Source organism: Sabethes cyaneus, chromosome 2 (genome assembly GCF_943734655.1).
Source record: "Sabethes cyaneus chromosome 2, idSabCyanKW18_F2, whole genome shotgun sequence".
In the NCBI taxonomy this organism is placed as follows: domain Eukaryota; kingdom Metazoa; phylum Arthropoda; class Insecta; order Diptera; family Culicidae; genus Sabethes; species Sabethes cyaneus.
Genome location: NC_071354.1, coordinates 109,251,588 through 109,270,404, shown reverse-complemented (window position 1 = coordinate 109,270,404; position 18,817 = coordinate 109,251,588). Strand labels below are relative to the sequence as shown.

The following is an 18,817-nucleotide window of genomic DNA, read 5'->3' as shown; positions in this document are numbered from 1 at the left end:
TGATGAAAATCATGTTTTTTTATCAAAATAATACAAAATTATAGATTTCTATCTAACATTGTCTAAATATATCACGGTGGTTATTGGATGAAACTGTTTTTATCTATCTATACCTATAAAGAAGGATTTCTGTCTGTCTGTCTGTCTGTCCGTATGTTCCTTATAGAATCGAAAACTACTGAACCAATCGGCACGAAAATATGCATGTAGAGGTTTTTTGGGGCCAGGAAAGGTTTTAGTGATGGTTAGAAAACCCTCCCCCCACTAAGAGGGGGGGCTCCCATACAAATGAAACACAAATTTCCTCATAACTCGAGAACTAATCAAGCAAATAGAACCAAATTTGGCATGTGAAGGTTTTCGAGGGCAAGAATATTTTCTATAGTAAATTAGGACCCCTCCCTACTTTAAGAGGGGGGCTCCTGTACCAAAGAAACACAATTTTCCTCATAACTCGAGAACTAATCAAGCAAATGGAACAAAATTTGGCATGTGGAGGTTTCTGGAGGCAAAAATATTTTCTATGATGAACTGGGACCCCTCCCAACTTTAAGAGGGGGTGCTTCTACACAAATGAAATACAAATTTCCTCATAACTCGAGAACTAATCAAGCAAATAGAACCAAATTTGGCATGTGGAGGTTTCTGGAGGCAAAAATATTTTCTATGGTGAATTGGGACCCCTCCCAACTTTAAGAGGGGCTGCTTCTACACAAATAAAATACAAATTTCCTCATAATTCTAGAACTAATCAAGCAACTGGAACCAAATTTATCATGTGGGTGTTTTTGTAGGCAAGAATATTTTCTATGGTATATTTTCTATGGATTTCCCCACTTTAAGAGGGGGGCGGGGCTCCTATACAAATGAAAAACAAATTTCCTCATAACTCGAGAACTAATCAAGCAAATGGAACCAAATTTAACATGTAAGTGGTTTTGGACGCAAGATTTTTTTTCTATGGTGAATTGAGACCCCTCTCTTCTTTAGAAAGCGAGTTGTGGCCCATCTCCCCTTTAAGAGGGTGGGCTTCCATAGAAATGAAATGCAAATTTTCTCTTATCTCGAGAACTAATCAATCAAATGGAACCAAATTTGGCTTGTGGGAGTTTTAGATGGCAGAATTTTTTTCTATGGTGAATTACGACCCCTTCCCCTTTTAAGAGGGGAGCTCCCATACAAATGAAATTCAAATTTCCTTATAACTTAAGAACTAATCAAGCAAATGGAACCAAATTTGGCATGTGGGAGATTTTGGAGTCTAGAATTCATTTTACGATAGTTAGAGACCTCTCACCCCTGTGGTAGGGGGATATGGACTCTCATACAAATAAAACAGAAATTTTTGCGAAACTCGAAAACTAATCGAACTCGAGAAATTCGAGACTCTTCCATAAAACATTAGTCAATAGAAGACCACAAAAACTATCTATAGTAACACTAGATCATTCAGGACGAGACGGTCGCTAGTGTTGCCGGTGACCCGCCGTCGGAAGCGCCGCCCACTGGGGGGCTTGCAAAACTCGAGATTGTGACAAAGATCATCCGAGATTCATGATTTATGTACAACACAGGTTAATTTGTGGCAATACCAAGTTTGTCGGGTCAGCTAGTATATATATAAAAGTGAGCGTGAGCATTGTTTGTATGTTTGTATTGTTTGTATGTTTGTATGTTCCGCCATAACTCCAGAATGCCTTGACCGTTCCCCACCAAATTTGGCACACATATACCTTGACATAAGGGAATCAGAACTGAAGGGGTTGACAAGAGAGGGGGAGGAGTTCTTAACAGGGGGAGGCCCTAACTCCAAAACGCCTGGATGGTTCTTCATCAAACTTGGCACACATATTCGTTGACCTCGATCAGAACCGAAGGGATTGATGAAAGGGAGAGAGGTTCATAACAGGGAGGGAGGCGCTGGACGGCTCTTCATCAAATTTGGCATGCATGTTCCTTGACAGAACGGAGTCAGAATTAAAGGGGTTGACAAAAGCGGGGAGGGTTCATAACAGGGGGAGCCCCTTACTCCGAAACGCCAGGACGGTTCTTCATCAAACTTGGCACACATGTTTCTTGACATAAGGGAATCAGCACTTGGGGTTTATAATGAGGGGGATCCCTAACAGGGGGAGATCCGAATAAGTAAAATGGGATGCGTTTCTCTTCCATTCAAACCGATTGCAGTTGTGCAAGTGACTTCGAGAAAAGAGGGGGGTTTCACCGAGGAGGAATACAGTGGACCACCGTTCGTTTGAACGATTCCTCATGCAAACTAACGGGGTTAGTTTTTAATTTGAACAACTGGCAACCCTAAATATGCTGGAAATTGTGTGAACTGGTCAACCTACTCTTTGTTATTGTTTTGGTGGTTTGATTCAGTTGGAATTTGGAAGCAGCGAATATTTCATTCATCGATCGGATTTCTATCATAATCGTTGGGAAAACGCAATGTGAAACAGATTAAACACGCTAGATCAATACAAACAAATCGCGTTTCTGCGCATTGTCTGCTTGAGCAAATGATGTCATGTTGAGAATGACATTTGAACCATTAATAATTTGCACGTCGTGCAAACCAACGGGGTGCAAATTAAAAAGTGTTCAGATTAAAAACGGTCAAACGAACGGGGGTCCACGGTATATGATAAAAAACCTTTGTTTTCTTTCCATTATAGGGATTTTCATAGAGCAAACCGACGTATAATTAGTCACGTGACTGAAGGGGAAGCTGACTGAGAAGAAACCGACAGGTAAGGCAACGAGAAACGTGACTATCAATGAGTGCTCCGTCATAGTTCCACACGTTCTGGCTGTTCTTCATCAAACGTTTGTCAAACACATGTTTTTTGACATAAAAGAATTAGCGCAGGGGGGTTAATAAAAGGGAGACAGTCTCTTACAAGGAGAGAGAAAGGTTCAAATGGGTAAAGAAGTGCGTTTCTATTGCATTTGGAACGAAAGCAGTTATGGCAAGTGGCTGGATTTCTGAAAGATGGAATACGGTGGCCGTTAACAAGGGAAAGGTTCAAAAACATAAAAAAGATTTTGTCGATTTTTACGGATTACCGAGAAGAAGACAGATTTACAAGTGGCTGAGGAACAACATGAAGCAAACTGACAAAGGAAGTAAACAAGAAAAGCGTTTTGTTTCTTGCATTATGAAAATTTTCGTTATAATAACAGATGTACGACAAAGGGGCCAGGAGTAAGATCGAGCAATCAGCCAGTCAGAAATAAAAAAATCGATTCACGCTGTTTGACTAAAGGTAGAGGTATAAAGGTAAAGTCATCAAGTAAAATAACAAAAACTCACTTCGTTTTTGAGGAAAACATCTAGAATTTAGATGGTATCAATCGATAAACAAAGCAAAGCCTTGGATATAATTTCCTTTGAGACTGGACCCTTGTTTACCGACAGACTTCACAGCAAGTTATTAGCGTACAGGGCAATTACGAGGTTAATGCAACAATTCTAGTGACTCTCGATTGACCGCCCAGCCGAGAGTTGAACATATAATGACTGGCATATTAGGCCAGTATATGCATTTAAAGGGTTTCATGTTTGACCTGTAGGAATAATTCATTAATAAACTGCTAAATCTAGACGAAATCTGGTGATATGGTAACGTTGCTTTTCTGGTGTCATCGAACGGATTGATTGTGTGTTCACTTTCCGTTTTGCGTCCGTTTTTAAATTTAGTACAAAACGGATCAAACGGATAACTAGCCGTAAACTCCAACGCTACCATAAAGTATTAATTGTGCGCAGCCCTTTATGAACAGCTACTATGTTGTTTAGTAATTGTTATTTTAATTGAAGGCATCATCCCAACACGGTAATATGTTGAGAATAAATTGTATAGAACAAGCTATTATTAAACAAAAATGTTTGTTGGGATAACTGATAGTACTCCAATTCATTTTGTATAAAAATGGTTTAAGGAGAAACCGAAAGTGACTAAAGTTTTTGTGTTAGTGCGACAAACACTGTACTGCATATCTCATGTGTTCGTTAAAAGCCGAAACGGTTATTTGAATGTTGTATAGTAATGGTAACAAAAATAAAAACATTCGGAAGGCTCTGTAGCCGCGAATGGTCGTGGGTTTGACTCTTTGAGAACCAGGTCATACGATATCATAGTGAATTTAGTATGAGTAAAAAACTCATGCTCCTTATTATTTCAAAGCGAGCTGAATCGTTTCATTGTAATTTATGTGAATCCGACTACGGTACACCATATCACGTAATTTGCAACTGTCCTGCAGTAGCACAATTGCGACATTGGATCCTACGTCTTAAATGAATCGGATTTTAGGAAACTAAAATTACGAGACATTTTGATGTTTCTTACCGAAAGCGATATTGAGAGCGATAAGAGAGGTAATATATATATATATATATAGGTAATATATATATATATATATACAGACAGACAGAAATCCTTCTTTATAGGTATAGATATACCGTGGACCCCCGTTCGTTTGCCCATTTTTAATCTGAACACTTTTTAATTTGAACCCCGTTGGTTTGCACGACGTGCAAATTAAAAATGGTTCAAATGTCATTCTCAACATGACATCATTTGTTTATGCAGACAATGCACATAAACACGATTCGTTTGTACTGACCTAGCGTGTTTAATCGGTTTCACATTTCGTTTTCCTAACGATTAAGAGAGAAATCCGATCGGAAAATGCAATATTCGCACTTGCAACTCGTTTGAACGATTCCTCATGCAAACTAACGGGGTTACTTTTTAATTTGAGCAACTGGTAACTCGAAATATGATGAAACCTGTGTGAACTGGCCGCCCTGCTCTTTGTTATTGTTTTGGTGGTTTGTTTTAGTTGGCAGTTGCAAGTGCGAATATTGCATTTTCCGATCGGATTTCTCTCTTAATCGTTAGGAAAACGAAATGTGAAACCGATTAAACACGCTAGGTCAGTACAAACGAATCGTGTTTATGTGCATTGTCTGCATAAACAAATGATGTCATGTTGAGAATGACATTTGAACCATTTTTAATTTGCACGTCGTGCAAACCAACGGGGTTCAAATTAAAAAGTGTTCAGATTAAAAATGGGCAAACGAACGGGGGTCCACGGTATATCTATACCTATAAAGAAGGATTTCTGTCTGTCTGTCTGTCTGTCTGTCTGTCTGTCTGTCTGTCCTGTGTTCCTTATAGAATCAAAAACTACTGAACCAATCGGTGTGAAAATTTGCATGTAGAGGTTTTTGGGGCCAGGAAAGGTTTTAGTGATGGTTAGAGACCCCTCCCCCCACTAAGAGGGGGGGCTCCCATACAAATGAAACACAAATTTCTGCATAACTCGAGAACTAATCAAGCAAATAGAACCAAATTTGGCATGTGGGTGTTTTCGGTGACACGAATTTATTCTAGGGTAATTTGAGACCCCTCCCCTCTTTATAAGGGGAATTGTAACTCCTCTCCCCTTTAAGAGGGGGGGTTTCCATACAAATTTCCTCATAACTCGAGAACTAATCAAGCAAATGGAACCAAATTTGGCATGTGAAGGTTTTCGAGGGCAGGAAAATTTTCTACGGTGAATTAGGACCCCTCCCCACTCTAAATGGGGGGCTCCTGTACAAATGAAATACAAATTTCCTCCTAACTCGAGAACTAATCAAGCAAATAGAACAACATTTGGCATGTGGGTGTTTTTTTTGGTGACAAGAATTTATTCTATGGTGAATTGAGACCCCTCCCTCTTTATAAGAGGAATTATAACTCCTCTCCCCTTTAAGAGGGGGGGCTTCCATACAAATTTCCTCATGACTCGAGAACTAATCAAGCAAATGCAACCAAATTTGGCATGTGAAGGTTTTCGAGAGCAAGAAAATTTTCTATGGTGAATTAGGACCCCTCCCCACTTTAAGAGAAGGGGCTCCTGTACAAATGAAATACAAATTTCCTCATAACTCGAGAACTAATCAAGCGAATTGAACCAAATTTGGCATATGTGTGTTTTTGGAGACAATTTTTTTTTCAATGATGAATTGGGACCCCTCCCCACTTTAGGAGGGGGGGTCCTATACAAACGAAATACAAATTTCCTCATAACTCGAGAACTAATCCAGCAAATGGAACCAAATTTGGCGTGTAGGTGTTTTTGGAGGCAAGAATTTTTTCTGTGATGAATTAGGACCTCTTCCCACATTAGGAGGGGGGGGCTCCAATACAAATGAAATACAAATTTCCCCATAACTCGAGAACTAATCAAGCAAATAGAACCAAATTCGGCATGTGGAGGTTTTTGGAGGCAAAAATATTTTCTACGGTGAATTAGGATCCTTCCACACTTCAAGAGGGGGGGCTTCTACACAAATGAAATACAAATTTCCTCATAATTCGAGAACTAATCAAGCAAATGGAACCATATTTGGCATGTGGGTGTTTTTGGAGGCAACCATTTTTCCCATTATGAATTAGGACTTCTTACCTTTTTAGGAGGGGGGGGGCTCCCATTCAAACGAAATACAAATTTGCTCATAACTTTAGAACTAATCAAGCAAATGGAACCAAATTTGGCATGTGAGAGTTTTAGATGGCAGAATTTTTTTTCTGTGGTGTATTACGACCCCTTTCCCTTTTAAGAGGGTGGGCTCCCATACAAATGAAATACAAATTTCCTTATAATTTGAGTACTAATCAAGCAAATGGAACCAAATTTAGCATGTAGGAGATTTTTGAGTCTTGAATTTATTTTATGATAGTTAGAGACCTCTCACCCCTGTGGTAGGGGGATATGGACTCTCATACAAATAAAACAGAAATTTTTGCGAAACTCAAAAACTAATCCAACTCGAGAAATTCGAGACTCTTCCATAAAACATTAATCAATAACAAGACCACAAAAACTATCTATAGTAACACTAGATCATTCAGGACGAGCCGGTCGCGAGTGTTGCCGGTGACCCGCCGTCGGAAGCGCCGCCCACTGGGGGGCTTGCAAAACTCGAGATAGTGACAAAGATCATCCGAGATTCATGATTTATATACAACACAGGTTAATTTGTGGCAATACGAAGTTTGTCGGGTCAGCTAGTATATATATATATATATATATATATATATATATATATATATATATATATATATATATATATATATATATATATATATATATATATATATATATATATATATATATATATATATATATATATATATATGGATGGTAAATGGTTGCGGTAAATAATGCGCTCCAGAACTACCACGAAGTTCCACAGCCTCTTATTTAGCAACCCCTATCTCTACCTCCTCCTGTGTACCATCCGGGCCGGGATACGTTCCTTAGTGGAAACCGGGCAACCGGCGGAAACTAGGGTCGTATGCGCGTACAAAGGGGGTACTCATGCGAAGGCTGAGTGTAAACTCTCCGCCTGCAAATTAGAGATGGTCGGGTCTCGGGTTTTCAGACCCGAAACCCGAAAAAAACCCGAACCCGTCGGGTTCGGGTTTGACACATTCACCAGGTGTCGGGTTCGGGTTTGGCCAAAAAAAAATATTCGGGTTCGGGTCGGGTTCGGGCTTAGCGGAAAAAATAAGTCCGGGTTTCGGGTTTGGGTAATGAGAAACCGAACCATCTCCACTTTAATGATATTTAGCATGACTCAGATATCAGCTACACTGGACTGGTTGCATTTTAGACGGTTTAGTGTTTTCAGTTTTAGACATTGGCGGAACCAAGGGGGGGGGGGGCTAGGGGGGGCTAAGCCCTCCCAGAAAAGATTTAGCCCCCCCTAGAAAAATTGACTAAGTTTTTTAATTTTTGAAAAACCAATAGTTAGATAACTATAGGTACGAAAAACTTCAGAGTGAAGTTTATTTGCATGACTGTTATAAGATTCCAGGCATTAATGTGCATTAAATTTTAATATGCCGACGAAATAAAATGGTTGAAAAAAATTCCGAGGGCTATAGCCCCCCCCCTAGGAATGAGCGCTAGTTCCGCCAATGGTTTTAGATCGAGTTTAGACCAAAAGTTATATATTCCAGAATTCGCCAGAATTCGTTAGTTGGATCATGTCATAACTGCGCCCAAACTAGTGATAGGGTGGACTGACAGAAGACTAAAATTGTCGGCTATCATAAATTATTGGTTTCTACTCCAATTTTAAAAAAGTTTCGTGCCTCGGAATAGTTGTAAGTTTAGTTGTCTGAACTGTTCAGGAACACTGAACATACCATCATGAAGCAGAGCTGCCACAAATACAGATATTTGTGCATGCATAAATTTGGGACCCATCAATTATTTCAGTAGCTGTGATTTCTGGCTCTAACTAATGTTCCTGAATTTTAAAGTACTTTATAAACTATTTATGTTTTTTTAAAAATTAGATCGAGAAAATAAAATACTCCGGAGAAAACGGTAGTCCCAAATTTATGCATGCACAAATATCTGTATTTATGGCAGCTCTGCCGGGAAGGGGGATCGCGGGATTTCCGGTCTTCTCGCGAATATTTGTAGAGTGAAGTCGATATGTTTAGTGTTAAAATCAATCCCTTTTATGTTTGCTACCTTTACACTAAGGTGCTAGTGCTTTAGACTAAGAACTAGCTTTCGGCTATTAGATACCGGTGTAACATAATGAAACAAGATCCAAGTATTTCAAAATAATATTTCATGTAAATTTTTCTTTTCGCTTTTTACAGGTTTCTTAGAGAACTTAAGAGATATTCCCGCGAAAAGTAATAGAAACGATTCTAGTGTATACTTTAATTTTTTTGAATTTTCAATTCAGTTCCAAAAGAAATAGAAGGGTGATAAAAACCTATAATTTCAAATGAATATTAGAGCTCGAACGCTATATAGAATACGAAAAGAAAACTTCCGAGATTTAAATCGAGGTGTGAGTTTTATAAAAATTAATATAAATTTCAAGTTTAGGGCGGGATCAAATTTAACATAATATAAAAATTCGGGTTCGAATCGGGTTTTGGTTTAGCCGAAAAAAAAATTCGGGTTCAAGTCGGGTTCGGGCTTAGCGAAAAAAATAAATCCGGGTTCGGGTCGGGTTCGGGTTTGACTGAAAATAAAATTTCGGGTTCGGGTCGGGCTCGGGTTTGACAGAAAATAAAAATTCGGGTTCGGGTCGGGTTCGGGTTTGACAGCAAAAAAATTTTCGGGCTCGGGTCGGGTTCGGGCATGGAAAATATGAAACCCGACCATCTCTACTGCAAATGACGGATCTCGGTAGAAGCATGTTCGATGAACCTGAAAATACTGAGAACTTGAGCAGAGGGTCCAAAGCCCCTAAAGGAGGATGGTTAAATAGCTGTTATCCATGGCTAAAAGTAAAAACAAGAATGGATAAACCCCTAATCCAAGGTGTCATGCGACCCGTGCCGAGGGATGAATGGTGGGGGGGGGGGGGTTCTATAAATACCCAGCCTCAAACGGAGCCTGTGGAGTACCAGAGCGCCCTCCACAGTAATCAGCCCTTACCGCATCATGAGGGGCTCTGATGCGGCGGACTCTTCTTTCCCCTCAACTCGTGGGATTCTATATGAACAATCAAAATCAAAAAAACGGATTAGATAATCCGATCTCCGCCGATGGATACGAGCAGAAGCGACAGCGTAAGCGGAAAGGGAAGCGGCATACCTGTCGCTCCAACTGCATCTACGCCGAACGCAGCGATGAATGGCCCGTCGCTAATAAACGCAGTGGAAGGAAATAGAGACATGCTACCAAGAGTGGTAGCGGCGTCTCATCAGCTCGATGCCATTATCGAGTTCGTGGCAGGCCGCAGTACCCTAGCGATGGACCTGAAACAAAGTCTGCTCAAGCTTCGGGGCGCCATCCGTGCTGCGACGAAGGAACACGGCGAACTCGAAGCGCGAGTAAAAGTGGTAGAAAAGGCGTTTGTATCGAGGACTGTACAAACGGATGCCTGCCTGTCAACGACTGACCACACCGTAGCCCTTGCGACTACGGAGCAGTCCAGTGACAACAAGATATCGACTAAACGTGCCAGGGGAACAAACCCCCACGGGCCCGAAGAAGCGCTTGATCGCTGAGGCTCGTAAGCAAACTGTGAAACCCTCCGAGGGTAATAAGACTCCCGACAATCAGTGGGAAACAGTGAAAAAGAAGAAGGCCAGGAAGAAAGGAAGGATCGAACTCCACCGAAAGTGGCCAGAAAAAAGAGGAGCAAAGGCGATGCCCTTATCCTCAAAACTGAGGGGCTGAGTTATGCAGAAGTTTTGAAGGCCATGAGAGGGGATGAGCAGCTGAAGGGTCTTGGCGCGGATGTGCGGAGTATCCGCCGCTCTCGCACCGGCGACATGATCTTTGAGCTGAAAAAGGATGCCACTGAGAAGGGTTCTGCCTACAAAGTGCTGGCAGAAAAGGTCCTTGGTGATGGCATACAGATCCGCGCACTGACGCCTGAGATGACTCTCCAGCTTAAAAACCTGGACGAGATCACTGAAGCGGTCGAACTGACACGAGCTCTCAAGGAGCAATGTAACGTGATGGTGACTACGGAAGCAGTTCGTCTGCGCAAGGGACCGGCGGGAATCCAGGTAGCTACAATAAGACTTCCACTGGTAGACGGGAATACTGCCCTGAAGGCGGCCAAGCTGAAGGTGGGATGGTCCGTAAGCCCACCGAGCGTGTTCCAGCAGCCGGAGGCTTGCTTCCGGTGCTTTGAGCGAGGGCACAAGTCCTGGAGCTGTAAGGGGCCTGACAGAACCCACCTGTGTAGAAGATGTGGCGGTGCGGGCCATATAGCGAGGGACTGTTCGGCGCCGCCCAAGTGCCTGATATGTACAGGCCAACGGGACGCTAAGCACACAACAGGAGGCTCAAAGTGCCCGGCAGGCGCGCCGGCGACTAAAACACGGGCGTAGTGCAGGTAACGCAACTAAACTTGAACCACTGCCATGCGGCCCAGCAGCTGTTATACCAAGCAGTTACTGAGTCGTTGACGGACATTGCCATCATCTCGGACCCATACCGCATCCCTGCCGGAAACGGTAACTGGGTCTCGGATAGATCCGGGATGGCGGCTATATGGACGGCAAGCAGGTTCCCGGTTCAAGAGGTTGTGTCAACTGCAGACGAGGGATTTGCGGTTGTCAAAGTGGGTGGAGTGTTCTACTGCAGCTGTTATGCTCCGCCGAGTTGGTCGATCGAGCAGTTTACGCGGATAGTAGACCGAGTATCAGTTGCGCTGACTGGTCTAAGGCCGGTGGTTGTGGCGGGCGTTTTTAACGCTTGGGCGGTTGAGTGGGGAAGTCGTCGCACGAACCACAGGGGTCGGATTCTGCTTGAGGCTCTGGCAAAGCTCAACGTAGACCTGGCCAACGTCGGCACCACAAGTACCTTCAGCAGGAATGGTGCAGAGTCTATTATCGACGTGACATTCGGCAGTCCTGGTCTGATAGGAGACTGGAGGGTAGACAATGGCTACACTCACAGCGACCATCAGGCGGCCCGCTATGGTGTTGGTCAGATAACGAGGCGGCAGGCGACGGGTAGAGCCAACACTCCAACCACCCGTGGGTGGAAGACATCATACTTCGATCCTGAAGTATTTGTGGAAGCGATCTGAAGAGAGTGCGGTGATCCCGATATGCCCGATCCGAACGCTGATCATTTGGTTGAGGTGCTGTCGCGAGCGTGTGACGTCCCCATGCCTAGGAAAAGCCGACCTAGGTATGGTAGGTCACCGGTTTACTGGTGGACAGAGGAAATTGCGGAACTCCGCGGCGCCTGCTTTCGTGCAAGGAGAATTATGCAAAGAGCTCGTTCGGACTAGCTGACCCGACAAACTTCGTATTGCCACAAATTAACCTGTGTTGTACATAAATCATGAATCTCGGATGATCTTTGTCATAATCTCGAGTTTTGCAAGCCCCCCAGTGGGCGGCGCTTCCGACGGCGGGTCACCGGCAACAGTCGCAACCGTCTCGTCCTGAATGATCTAGTGTTACTATAGATAGTTTTTGTGGTCTTGTATTGACTAATGTTTTATGGAAGAGTCTCGAATTTCTCGAGTTCGATTAGTTTTTGAGTTTCGCAAAAAATTCTGTTTTATTTGTATGAGAGTCCATATCCCCCTACCACAGGGGTGAGAGGTCTCTAACTATCGTAAAATAAATTCAAGACTCCAAAATCTCCCACATGCCAAATTTGGTTCCATTTGGTTGATTAGTTCTCAAGTTATAAGGAAATTCGAATTTCATTTGTATGGGAGCTCCCCTCTTAAAAGGGGAAGGGGTCGTAATTCACCATAGAAAAAATTTCTGCTATCTAAAACTCCCACATGCCAAATTTGGTTCCATTTGATTGATTAGTTCTCGAGATAAGAGGAAATTTGCATTTCATTTGTATGGAAGCCCACCCTCTTAAAGAGGAGATGGGCCATAACTCGCTTTCTAAAGAAGAGAGGGGTCTCAATTCACCATAGAAAAAAAACTTGCGTCCAAAACCACTTACATGTCAAATTTGGTTCCATTTGCTTGATTAGTTCTCGAGTTATGAGGAAATTTGTTTTTCATTTGTATAGGAGCCCCCCCTCTTAAAGCGGGGAAATCCATAGAAAATATTCTTGCCTACAAAAACACCCACATGATAAATTTGGTTCTATTTGCTTGATTAGTTCTCGTGTTATGAGGAAATTTGAATTTCATTTGTATAGGAGCCCCCCCTCCTAAAGTGGGTAGGGGTCCCAATTCATCATAGAAAAAATTTTTGTCTTCAAAAACACCCACGTGTCAAATTTGGTTCCATTTGCTTGATTAGTTCTCGAGATATGAGGAAATTTGTATTTCGTTTGTATAGGAGCCCCCCTCTTAAAGTTGGGAGGGGTCCTAATTCACCATAGAAAATATTCTTGCCCTCGAAAAGTTTCACATGCCTAATTTGGTTCCATTTGCTTGATTAATTCTCGAGTTATGAGGAAATTTGCATTTCATTTGTATAGGAGCCCCCCTTCCTAAAGTGAGGAGGGGTCCCAATTTATCATAGAAAAAAATGTTGTCTCCAAAAACACCCACGTGCCAAATTTTGTTCCATTTGCTTGATTAGTTCTCGAGTTATGAGGAAATTTGTATTTCGTTTGTATAGGAGCCCCCCCTCTTAAAGTGGGGAGGGGTCCTTATTCACCATAGAAAATATTCTTGCCCTCGAAAACTTTCACATGCCAAATTTTGTTCCATTTGCTTGATTAGTTCTTCAGTTATGAGGAAATTTGTATTTCATGTGTATGGGATCCCCCCCTCCTAAAACAGGGAGGGGTCCCAATTTATCATAAAAAAAATTTTTGTCTCCAAAAACACCCACATGCCAAATTTGGTTCCATTTGCTTAATTACTTCTCGAGTTATGAGGAAAATTGTGTTTCTTTGATACAGGAGCCCCCCCTCTTAAAGTGGGGCGGGGTCCTAATTTACTATAGAAAATATTCTTGCCCTCGAAAACCTTCACATACCAAATTTGGTTCCATTTGCTTGATTAATTCTCGAGTTATGAGGAAATTTGTATGGAAGCCCCCCCTTTTAAAGAGGAGAGGAGTTATGATTTCCCTTATAAAGAGGGCAGGGGTCTCAATTTACCATAGAATAAATTCTTGTCACCGAAAACACCCACATGCCAAATTTTGTTCTATTTGCTTGATTAGTTGTCGAGTTATACAGAAATTTGTGTTTCATTTATATGGGAGCCCGCCCTCTTAGTGGGGGGAGGGGTTTCTAACCATCACTAAAACCTTTCCTGGCCCCAAAAAACCTCTACATGCATATTTTAATGCCGATTGGTTCAGTAGTTTTCGATTCTATAAGGAACATACAGACAGACAGACAGAAATCCTTCTTTATAGGTATAGATTAAAATTTGAAAATTTTAGGCAATTATTATGTTAACATAATAAAAACAATACTTGACATTAAAAATTGTGATTCTATATAACGTACGTTTCGATAGTACGTACGCTAAACGATACGCGGGTGTACGTGCTATCGAGGTATACCTGTAGTGTCTGCCCATGGTAACAGCTTCAAGAACTAAGGGTAGCATGAAGATTGGTATGCTGATCAACCCATCGCTTGTAATAAGGTAAAACAATCAGTGACACGCTTAACTCAGTGACTCAGCGACTGCTTAAAACCGGTTCTTTACCCTAGATAGATTTTGCGTTCTCAGATCAGATTAAGTAATTTTTTTTCGTTAATTCAACTGGATGAACGCATTAGAATCATTTGACAACATTTCATTGTAAAACTGTGAAACTAAATTAATTACTGCTTAATTAATTACTAAATTAATTCGTTAGTAGCAAATCCGTTTGCATTACATTTTATTGTTAAGAATGTAAACTTATGAACTACTTACTTATACTGCGTCCTTTTGTATAGCATATTGATATAGCGGGAAATGTATTGTTCCATCGAAGGTAAGAAGTATCGATATGAATATTAACCGTCTCTTGGAAAGAATCTAAGGTATATAATAATATGTAGCTCATCGATGCTAATGAACAGGCAAGTACACATAACCAGAATATTCTGTAAAAAAAAGTGCAAAAGATAATTGCTAGGTAGAAGTTGATTGATAAACGTAACGATGTTTGAACTCTAAATGCGAATTCATAAATTAACCTGGATTCGTGCTAATTCGAACCCGAAATTTATGAATGAAACACGCAGTATAACAGATCAAATCGTAAATCGTAAATAACGCAAGTAACCGCTAAGCACTGAATTAAGCTTGAAAGCTGCTCTATAACTATATTTGCAAATTACATGCTGCCAGATATAATTCAGCCTTGAATCCAGCGTTGTCAATGCATAGCTGCTTTAAAATGGCATTCTCAATGATTAGATTAGATGCTCTAAGCGAGCTTTATTGCTCAAAAGCGTTATTTATCAAAAGAGATTTTGAACACTGCTCACACTTGCAGCCTTGCAGGAAATCTCCTTGCGAACGTACCTGTGATTAAAGAAAAAATGTTTCCCTCTCTTTTTATCTTGCGCAAAATCCTGCACCGCCGATAGAACAAACATCAACACGAATCTATATACACTCAACCCCGCTAATATGAAAAACAGCTCGTTCAGATTGGGCGAGTTCATTTTTAATCTGAATATTTGGTAACTCTATTCACTTTCACACACGCGCAAGGCGCGCACCCTATGACCTTGTTATTTTGATTTGACGAAAACAAACGTTTTGAAAACATGTCGTATATGCGCGAATTTTGCACATCCAGATTGTAGAAGAGCAAAATGGCTCGACAGTGTCAACTAAAATGATCTATTTTGAGTGCTGGAGAGAAATAAGTTGCATATGAGCTATATAGACCTTTCCAGTTATGTGTGTATTGGTGCTTGAAAATGAGGCAAACAACAACAGTAAACAAAAGAGATACATTCCTTTGTCATCAAGGTACAGAATGATTTTCGTCTTCCGCTGGCTTAAATACCAGCAAATTTTCAAAATATGTGCTTGAATTTTGAACAGGATGAAAAATTTGAGCGAAATATGTGCTCTGCAGTGTGGCAAACGGAGAAACACAACTAGTAATCGCTATTTTTCGGTTTGTTCCTCCAGCATCAGCTGTTCCCCAAAATGAGGTAAACATCATGTATATACATGCGTATTTCGTGTTCGCTAGTGTGGGTGCTTGAGCTGTCAGAAAGCTCTATTGCCAAAGCTGCTGAACAAGAGGAAACGTATTAAGTTTTTTTTGCTTTTTTTCAATTTGCCCGATCAACTTAACCGTCAATTGTGTATGACGCTTGATCAGTTTTTAATGTGAACGCATTCATACCAACGGCGTTCAGATTAAAAATGTTCAGATTAGGGAAGGTCATTCCAGCGGAGGTACACGGTATATGGCATATGCTAGAGTGACTATATACAGAGTGGCGACATGTCATCCCAAAAGTATGCAATGCACTAGCAAAGCTTATTTTCTTTCTCTTTCCTGCATACGCGTTGGATTGGTCGTCTGCTCGATTGGAATGACACTGACAGTCTGTCAGCTTTGCTAGTGCATTGCATACTTTTGGGATGACATGTTGCCACTCTTTATATAGTCACTCTAATTGTCGCCACTCTATATATAGTCAAGCTAGAGTGTCCTTCCAATCGAGCAGACGATCAATCCAACGCGTATGCAGGAAAGAGAAAGAAAATACGCATTGCATGCTTTTGGTAGAGTGATTATATACAGAGTGGCGACAAGTCATCCCAAATGTATTGAGCTTGCTAAGCCCAGTGCAAAAGGCTACAAAAACTTATCGTTTTTCAATCAAACGTATGTTATTTTACCGGGGTATAACTGGGGGAAAACAAAAACAAACGTGTAAAATCAATGTAAAATCTAACAACAGCAACAACAAATCGCGCGTCGATGTGTGCGTGCGGTAAACGTCAGCTAGCTCAATGCAATGCGGGTTTTCCAAGGTATTTCTTTCTTTTTCCTGCATACGCGTCGGATAGGTCGTCTGCTCGATTGGAATGACACTGACACATAATTATCATTCCAATTTTGACATTGTCGCCACTCTGTATATAGTCACTCTAGCTTTTGGGATGACATGTCACCACTCTGTATACAGTCACTCTAAGTCACTCTAGCATATCCGGAGTGATTCGCGATAAGGGCGCAACTATTGCAGATTGCAAGAAAAATCCTCACATCGCGGTTATCTTGACTGTTGAACCAAACCATCAAAAGATCACCGCAGAGCAAATTTCTGCAATTTATTACATGAAAATTTACTAAATCAATTGTTTTTCATCAAAACCACGCTACAAAATTGTTATTTTGTAGAACTGCAAACCATGAAACCTAAATTTTAATATTGCGTTTATCTCCCGGTTTTCTCCTGAGCGCGTTATCACCGCCGCTGCATGCGAATTTTTCATAACCGCCGCAATAACAAAGTGTGAACAATGAGAAATATCACTGTGATAATTTGCCAGATTAAAACTTCTCGCTCGGTGGTAATCTGCAATTGATGTAGGAAGCGGCACAATATGTGTCGATAACCCAACCAAACGCGTCGCTATTCTTGAGAAGTGGATTTTGTGGTCTCCTTTTGTCCAGCGCCTCTATGGTTCAAAGGTACAAGTACCAGTGAACCACATGCCCTGGCGGGTGTTGTGGGTTCGAATCCGGTTATAATCTTAGATTACAGCTTGGTTCGACTCATGCACCCTCCAGCATTGGACAAAAGGTAGGAGTCAAAATGACTACTTGTCAAGCATAGCTACCAATACCCCCCTCCCCCCTTCCTTTCCGCTCTTCCCCACCTTCACCAAAAAAAAATTTCATTTCTTTCCCCTGCCGTCCCTTCATCAATTGTAGAACCATCGTTTCAAAAAATATTAATATATATGGATGACCGCATTTCAAGGTCAAGACTGAAAACTTGAGATTAGTCTAAAAACAAACATGTAAAATCAATAGAGCTTGCTAAGCCCAGTGCAAAAGGCTACAAAAACTTATCGTAACAAAAACAAACGTGTAAAATCAATGTAAAATCTAACAACAGCAACAACAAACCGCGCGTCGCGGTGTGCGTACGATAAACGTCAGCAAGCTCAATGTAAAATCTAACAACAGCAACAACAAATCGCGCATCGATGTGTGCGTACGGTAAACGCTATAGACGTCAAACGTCAAACAGACCGAGCGTGAGTTATTTTTTGCTAGAGCAGCATAGGAAAATGAACTCTCACTCGTTCTGTTTGAAAGTTGGCTTATCTGCCCTTTTCAAATGTTGGTCGACAACTGGTAAAGGCGTTGCCCTATACTCCTCCAAGCCACGTCATCGACAGATTGGCAGGCGGTTCAATTCCGAAGAAGAAAATAACAAAAAAGCAATTATTATTATTATTATTATTATTATTATTATTATTATTATTATTATTATTATTATTATTATTATTATTATTATTATTATTATTATTATTATTATTATTATTATTATTATTATTATTATTATAGAGTTTTGGCACTTCTCAGCAAAAATGCTGGAAACTTTCACCTACCCTCGGGCTTCTTTATGCCAAGAGGGGTTAGGCTCTGTGGTTCTCATTCATATTTTTTGTTGTTGTTACGTCTGCTCCAGCTGTGTTTAATTGTGGTGATTCAGGAACCTCCTCGTGATATTACAGGTTTCAAGAACCACCGCTTTTTGGATATTGTCCAAATTTTTTTGGAGCTCTAGCTCTTCCAGGGAACGTTGTAGGCTACAGGGCACTACTCCGGTGGCTGAGATGACCACCGGAACTATACGTACGCCCTCAAGGTGCCACATCTGCTTTAACTCCTCGGCCAAGTCGTGGTATTTCGTTATTTTGGCCGAGAATGTTGACTGGACATTGCGATCCAGCGGTACAGCGATGTCTATGAGGGTAACGTGCTTCCTCCTTTTGTCGTAGATCACAACGTCAGGACGATTGGCACGTATAAGGACGTCCGTAATAATCTCACGATCCCAGTACAACTTTATGCAGCTATTTTCCAGAACCGGGCTAGGCAGGTACTTATAGTAGGGTACGTAACAGTTTACCAAGTTGTGCTTCAAGGCGAGTTGCTGGTGCACAATCTTGGCAACTGCATTGTGGCGTCCTAGGTAAGCCGTTTCGGCTAAGGCTGGACAGCCTGCAATCACATGCTCGATCGTTTCCCCTACTGAATTGCACTTTCGACAACGGTCTTCTATATCTTCGTGCAATATGTACCTGCGGTAGTTCTTCGTCGTAATAACCCGATCCTGAATGGCTACCATGAAGCCTTCCGTCTCCGAAAAGAGATCACCTCGCAC

At 41.4% G+C, this 18,817-nt stretch overlaps 1 protein-coding gene across 1 annotated transcript in view; it reads right to left on the bottom strand.

The window, feature by feature from the left end:
* Nucleotides 1-14,502, bottom strand: part of LOC128735853 (sodium channel protein Nach) — a 53,384-nt gene extending 38,882 nt beyond the window's left edge. The window contains exon 1 of the mRNA XM_053830336.1: nucleotides 14,370-14,502. Coding sequence (XP_053686311.1) covers nucleotides 14,370-14,502 — 133 coding nt within the window. The remainder of the gene's footprint in view (nucleotides 1-14,369) is intronic.
* Nucleotides 14,503-18,817: the final 4,315 nt, after the last annotated feature.